The following is a 7,632-nucleotide window of genomic DNA, read 5'->3' on the forward strand; positions in this document are numbered from 1 at the left end:
ATACTCTGTGAATTTGTAGTGTTCCTGTAAATTCTCAGCACATCGCAGACAAGGGGAAACAAACAATAGAAATACCCAAATCAAACAATATACAGCATTAAAATAAATACCTGGTGCCTATAATGACATCTACAACACTAATTTTTATAAAAACAGAAAATAGTGGGAAGCAATTGCCAACAGCAAAAATAACAAAAAGCTGTGAATTAGATTTGATATTAAAGTAAACAATAAGTGTCAACTATACCATACACAGTATCAACAACTGCAAATAAAAATGATAGAGCAGGAGTTATAAAACCCAAATAGTTCTAAAAGGTGGTAAAAATTCAGTTCATTAAGAAAAAATAAAAGATGATAGAAACATAAAAGAAAGTTTACACTATTCAGAATGTAAACAGAGAATGCAAAAGAGATGTGGCAAGTGGTGAATATAAAAGAGGAAAGATAGAGAAAAGTTGAAGATAGGGAGCAAGAGAATTTGGCAGGAGAGAAAGAGAAACAAAAGAAACAAGCAAATAAAGTCAAACTAAAATAAACACCCCCCAACCCTCAAAAGACAAGGAAAAGTAGATATCATAAAAAATGCTAAAGGGCTGGGGCTATATAGTTCAGCAGCAGAGCGCTTGCCTAGCATGTGTGAGGCACTGGGTTCGATCCTCAGCACCACATAAAAATAAACAAATAAAATAAAGGCATTCTGTCCATCTACAACTACAATTTTTTAAATGCTAAAAATGAGAAAAAGAAAAAATATGTATTTGTGTGTATATATATATATATATATATATATATATATATATAATCTCCATAAACCAATCAGCAAAGTAAGAATACACCATCACTACCACCACACACTGCCCCCCTGCAAAAAAAGGGAAAAAAGATTCTTGAGGAAAAAAAAAAGGGGGTCTTCATTAAAGTGGTGAAAACTGTCAATGAGGTTGGGTAGACACTCCTTCTGCCCGACTATCATTTCCATTTTCTCTCGGACTTGCTGAGAAGCTCTACTCCTGCTTTCTTGAATCCTGACCCATGGAGCAACTGGAAATTCAGTCTTCCTCAAATCTGCCATCTTGAATCCTCCAGAGCCTGTCCCAATTTATTTTTGGTCAAAGGGAACTGAGGTTTTCAGAGAATGCCATGCAATCAAAAGGCAAAAGCTAAAAGGAAAGGAAAGCCAGTCTCTTCACGTCACTAAAGGAATGACACCAAACAGGGATCCAAAGAAGTCCCTCCTAGGGAGCAGGGGAATCTCAGCTTGGGCTGAGTGGGTTACTGATCTCCACCATTGTCAAAAACAAGGCACAAGCAAATATTTATTAAAAGACAGCGAAACAAAGGTATACATGCCCCCGAGATAGGATGCAGATACCCCTTGCTTCTCAGAAAAGAGAAGACAGTATTGCACCCTGGGCTGAGCTCTCTTGCTATATATAGGACTTTCCCTATATAAAGGAAGAAAAGTGTAGGTTCACAGGCAAACTTTTGTTGTGAAAGTCAAATCCCATGTTCATCATTTGATATTTGCGGTTCAGAATGTTTCTTCCTGGTTAAGTAGCGTAGCCATAAATCAGTGTAGGTCTTTGAAGCTGGTCACATTTAAATCCATGATGTTTTCTTTCTGATTGATCGGGTACAAGCATATGCTGGAGGCTTTCTTCATCTAAAGAGACAAGCATGGCTGATCATGCTCATAGATTGGGTCTTCTTCTACTAAGGACCTCTTTCTCTCTCTCCCTGGGAGTCTACCTACCTCAGTAATTATAAATGCTCAATAATAGTAGTAAAATTAGCCAACCATAGTGGCATGCATTTGTAATCCCAGCAACTTGGGCTGAGGCAAGAGGAATGCAAATTTGAGGCCAGCTTCAGCAACCTACAAGACCCTGTCTCAAAATAAAGACTAAAAGAAGGGCTGGGGAGACACAGAGCTGGGAAAAAGAAGGCAGAAAAGAGGTGTGAGCAGAGCCAGAGCTAGAGCCAGAGCCAGGCGAAAAGGCTGAGCACAGAGCCACGGGGCAGGTGATGCAGCGTGGGCCCAGCAAGCCCTCTCATGACCCATGCCAGTGGGGACAGGCAGTGAGTAACTCCTCCCCTGCAGCCCTGACAAACTCTAATCTGGCCTGCGAGTCAGGGGCCTGAGAGCAGATCCCAAATCAGGCTTTGCTCAGCCTCTGACAAGGGCTAGACCTTTGGAAGGCACCTTCAACAGCAGGACCAGGTGGGCCATAATGTCTAAAAACTCCACAACCATTCCTGCAGCCAAACCCAAGTGGGCCAAGGCCTCCGAGAAATGCACAGACTACCCCAAGTGTTCAGATATAGCTGTGGCTGCTGTTCAGGCCAAGAAGAACCACTCTGGCTCCCAGCACCAATCTGCCCATACAGAGGTATATCAAGAGCCATGACAAGGTGGGTGAGAATGCCAACTCCCAGATCAAGTTGTGCATCCAGCACCTGGTGCCTCCAGTGTCCTTAAGCAAACCAAAGGGATGGGTGCCTCAGGGTCCTTCCATCTGGCCAAGAGCGAAGACCCCGGGATGTCAGTAGCCTTCAGGAAGACCAAGAAGGTGGCCACACCAAAGAAGGCATTCAGACCCCAAGGAAGAAGCCCAAAGCCACCTCAGTCACGAAGGTCAAGAGGAAGCCAGCTGCCACACCAAGAAACCCAAAACCCAAGATTGTCAAAGCCATGCCAGTCAGGGTATCCTAGAAGGACTTTTTGTTGCTGTTCCCTCTGTACCAGAAGGCCAAACCAATGAAGCCCAAAGCCAAGTCTGGTGCCACAAGGGCCAGCCAAGATAAGAGTGCCAAGAGGAGACACTGTGGCCTTTTCTTGTGGACACCCCTTCCTCCTCATTTTCTATAAACACTTTGCTCCTTTCTTTTCTCTCCATCCTTCGGAGACCCTTGGCCCCATTCTATCCTGACGTTTCATGAGACAGTATTTGGATTCCTCAGAGACTGTGGAATGATTCCTTTTTCCTTAACCAGCTGAGCAAGGACAGCCACAACAGATCTCATCTGTGTGATAATGAGGATGTGATGATATTTCGTTTTGTTGATTTACTGGTAATCTTCCCATGGGGCTAGGGATTTGGGGGCTTTGTGTGTGTTGTTGGGTGATTTGTTTGCTATGAACATAGACATGGGGGAGGAGAGAACAGGCGAGGCAGTCTGTTCTGGCTAGAGGAGAGGCAGCCCAGGAACTGTAAGGGTTGTAGGAGTGTCCTTAAGTCAGGGGCCCCTTTTGAGAGTTTCAGAACCTTTGCTGGTGGGGAAGGGGAGGCAGCTGCTAGCAGCAAAAGAAGGAGGTAGGAAAACCCTTCTGGGCTGACCTCCCAACGGGAGGAGTGGTGGTGGCCAGCGGGTGAAGGCCCAGTTTCCTCCTCACTTCCGTCAGTCTGCCCTGTGGCCTCTGTATTGTCTTATGGAAGGCCAGGAGGGCATCCACATGACAGCTGGATGGGAGAAATTAAAGCTTCTCCTAGTTAGCTAGGAACTAGCTGTTGGGGTGTCTTTGTGACAGAGTCTCCTGTTACATGCAGGAAGGATGAGGAATTGGTCAGTCAGGTGCTCTGTGGAAACTTGAGTTTTTCTACATAATCAATTAATTGTATCCTATAAGGACTTTTTGTTGCTGTTCCTTCTGTCCAAGACGTGGCTTTGCTTGGTCTGTGGGGCTCTATCCCCACCACGAGCCACATAAACCCCCCTGACCTCTCTTTACTTCTTTTTATGAGTAGTGGTAGATGGGGAGGGGGAAGGGCAGGGAGAAGACAGTAAGACGTACTGCAGCAAATTTTGAATTTGCTAAGTAGTTGGGAGCAATAGGTCTGTGTGCTTCTCTGTATACAGACATATGCCTGTCTAGGGCCAGTGCTTAATGTTTCACACTGAGAGCTGGGAGAAAAACACAGTACAGATTTTCTCTTATTTTTAATGAAATAGGAACATCACACATTTGCACATCCCTCTGCTTTTTTAAAAACAAGCATTATTTGTGCCAGGAAAAAATTCACTGTTGTTATAATTTTAAAACTTTAAAAAAATGGAGAAGGGGGGGCAGGGGAGGCTGGGGATGCAGCTCCATGGAAAATGCCCTAAGTTTAATCACTACCTCAAAAAAATTGGAAGTCTTTCATGGTTATATAATGAAAGACAGAGTGAGTGGTGCCATAAATAATGGGACCAAGCTCCTGCTACTAAACATTTTATTTATTCCTAATTCTCCCCTATCTCAGATATATCTAAAATTAATATATTAGTGTACATTTTTTTTCTTCCTTCTTTTAGATGATTTCTTAGGAGATGGGAAGCCAGTCTTAAACATAGCTGCTTGGAGGGGGTGAGACACACTCCCCGCCCCACTAGGGACGCTTCCTTATGCTTTCCCCCAGGGAAGCTCTCTTTTCCCTTATGCCACCAAGTCTCCTCTCTCCTCTCCCCCTCTGACTCTGAGGCGGGTGTAAGAAGGGTCAGCGTCCTCTCAGCAGGCCGCCCCTGAGAATGCATCTCCCCCCTTGCACTACTAAGAGTTAAGTGACACGTGAAACAAATGTGCTGTGCCTCCTGGGCCCGTTTCCATTTGGACAGTGGCAGAGACCTTAAGCTGATGGAAACCAGGCTAATGGTGGCACAGGAAACAACAGAGAGCAAGCTGGGATGGCACGCATTCTTTCATGGAGGCATGGGGTGGGTGAGGGGAAGGACCGGGTGACTGTCAGCTCCTGAATGCTTCTTCCAGTATCCTCTTAGGGCCCTGTCATCTCTGGCTTGAATGAGCCCTAGAGCTGTGCTCACAATCCTTTTCTCACGATGGCACACACAGAAAACCGTAACATTTGTGTCACAACCCAGGAAACAGGAAGCAGGTTGAACACAAGTTTTTGAGTTTTTCTACATAATCCATTAATTGTATCCTGGGAGGACTTATCCACCTGGGAGCTCCAGTTGCTCTGAGGCCTGAATGAACAATATCTCAGCGCCCTGGGCTCTTTCAGCTCCAAAGTGTGTCTGTGCTGGTCAACTTCCCGTCCCTTCAGCCCTCTGACACCACTTCCCAAAGAGCTGTTTTCACCACGTGGCGCTCCTCCCAGATACCCTTGACCTTCCCACGTTTCCCAGCTGAACATTCAAGACCTTCAGATTCTGGCATCTGCATTTCTAGTCCCCTCTCCTCTGCTCCAGCCAGCCACTCACAGGTGTCCCCCAGTTTCACGTTCGCTCCAGCCCCTTGTCCTTGCTCATGCTGTTCCCCCTTTGGAATATGCCTTCCTTTGACCTTCCTTCTGAACCTTGTCCCTCTCCCAAGACCTGACCCAGTCTGTGCCCCTTCCTGGAAGCCGCTCTCTCAGCCACAGTCCTTCCCTGGACATCAGTAGTACTTTCCGTGTGAGCCATCACTCAACCCAAGTCACCTTTTCATGTGTGTGTGACTTGTGTCCCCAGGCAGACTGAGGGGAGACATGAGAATGCACTGGAGCTCTGGAGCCCAAAGACTGTTCTGGGATTTATTTCCCCTTCTGTCAAAGTAAGGTCTAGTTCCTGGAGTGGTTGTGAGGCTCACATGAGGCCAAGGGTGTACATTAACTTGTGTTCACCATGCACATAGAGGCCCAGCTCAAGCCACGGGCCATTTTTTCTCTCTACAGCATCAGTCACGAGGCAAGTCCTGGGAAAACATGGTTGGCTGAAGGTGTGAGTTCCTATACCTCTTGGTGTCTCGCCAAGCCCCAGGGTGCAGTAGTGGCCAGCATCCTGCCCTGTCCCTAACACAGGTGCTAGCCATTTGGTACCACTCTCTTCTGTCACCTGCAGACCACTTCCTGGAGCTGCACATGTACATGACTTCTGCACTAGGCAAGAATGACATGAAGGCCATTGGCCTGCAGATGGCCCTCGACCTCCTGGCCAAGAAGGAGAAGAAGGACTCTATTACGGGTCTCCAGACACGTACCCAGCCTGGGCGGCCCGACTGGAGCAAGGTAAAGGCTAGCTGGAACCCCACAGTGGGCAGGGGCCAGTGAGGCTGAGAGTGTGAGGCAGCAGCAGGGAGATCAGGGTCAAGCAGCCAGGGGCGAAGTATGAAGTTCGCATCCAAGTTCAGAGGAGGGGTCCAGGCAGGAGTGGTAGGCAGGGAACCCACGTTCTGCTCCGTCACTCGCCCACTTTGTGCCTCCCTGTTTCCCCATCTGGTTAAGAGGAAGTTGGTCTACCTGCCCTCAACGGCCTCTCCAGCCTTGAGTCCCTATGAACCAAAGCCAGAAAGCCCAGGTGGTCAGGGTCCTGGGGAAACATTAAGTCTTATTCATCTCCTGTTGCAAATGGGGAAACTGAGGCCCATGGGCAAGAAGTGGTTTGTGATCTTTCCATTTTACTTCTCAGATTGGTTTTATTATTATTACTATTAAATGTTATATATTATTATTAATTATTATTAATTATATTATTATTGTTAATTATATTATTATTAATTATTCTTATTTTCTTCCCTGAAAAATTGGGGCACAGTCTTTGCAGGCAGTGGCCCACAGCACAGCTTTGAAAACTGCTGTAGATGCTCTGAGGCAGGGTCATGAGGGCTAAGGGACAGTACGTGGGAGTGGTACACAGATGTCAAAGGGGCCCTTCTTCAAAAGGCAATTCATAAACACAATTTGGGGTGAAAAAGGGTCCTTACCAGGGGGAAAATAAAAGATGGTGGAATGAGAGGGACATCATCGCCCTAGGTACATGTATGACTGCTCATAAGATGTGACACTACATCGTGTACAACCGGAGAAATGAAGAGTTCTGCTGCAATTGTGTACAATCAACTAAAATGCATTCTGCTGTCATATATACCTATATGACATATATATACCTATATAAATAAATAAATTAACTCATTAATAATAAGAAAAAAGAAAGCGGCATCTAGATCATAGCACATGGCCCAGGGGCTCCCGAGCAGCTGCACACAGTCTCTCGTTGCCAAAGCTGCATCAATTTGAGTGTATTTTTTCCACATAAGGGGGTTCTCAAGTGGAGGGCCTTGGTTTTACTTATTTCTAGCCCTAACTCACTTCTGGGCCATGTTACAAGTTGAGCAAGTGATTGAGTGGCCGGGTGGTGGACTCCACTGTGAGCCCAGCAGCTGTGCCACCGATGTTCCTCAAGCTCCTGGGTCAAATGGGGCCGCTCCTTGCTGCCTCCAGGTGGGGGCAGCACTGGTCTCTGATCCCAGCCCCACCTCTCTTTCTGCTCTCTCCAACCCTCTGACTCCAGGTGTTCCAGAAAGTGGCTGCTGCAAAGAAGGGCAAGGTGCAGGTCTTCTTCTGTGGCTCCCCAGCTCTGGCCAAGGTGCTGAAGGGCCACTGTGAGCAGTTTGGCTTCAGGTTCTTCCAAGAGAACTTCTAGCTGCCCCTCTCTGTGAGGCTGTGCCCCAAATCCACTCCATCACTGGCTTTGTCATAGGGGTATAAGTGCCCCTGTGTGGACCAGCCTCAGACCACCCACCCAGCAGGATAAAAGCCCCGGGACCACTGAATCCTGATTAACACAAAGCAGGGGGGCCCCAAGGGGCAGACCCCAGAACCCATCTGCTGTGCATTCTGGGATTGCATGAGGCTGAGGAGATGAGGCTGG

The 7,632-nt window shown here is 47.0% G+C and overlaps 1 protein-coding gene and 1 pseudogene across 1 annotated transcript in view; both read left to right on the top strand.

Moving 5' to 3' along the window:
- Nox5 (NADPH oxidase 5) overlaps positions 1-7,404 on the top strand; it is a 54,729-nt gene extending 47,325 nt beyond the window's left edge. The window contains exons 15-16 of the mRNA XM_026387831.2: positions 5,824-5,990; positions 7,273-7,404. Of these exons, the coding sequence (XP_026243616.2) occupies positions 5,824-5,990; positions 7,273-7,404 (299 nt within the window). The remainder of the gene's footprint in view (positions 1-5,823; positions 5,991-7,272) is intronic.
- Positions 2,235-2,872, top strand: LOC113182073 (histone H1.0-like; annotated as a pseudogene).
- Positions 7,405-7,632: the final 228 nt, after the last annotated feature.

This window comes from Urocitellus parryii, chromosome 6 (genome assembly GCF_045843805.1).
Source record: "Urocitellus parryii isolate mUroPar1 chromosome 6, mUroPar1.hap1, whole genome shotgun sequence".
NCBI classification, from domain to species: domain Eukaryota; kingdom Metazoa; phylum Chordata; class Mammalia; order Rodentia; family Sciuridae; genus Urocitellus; species Urocitellus parryii.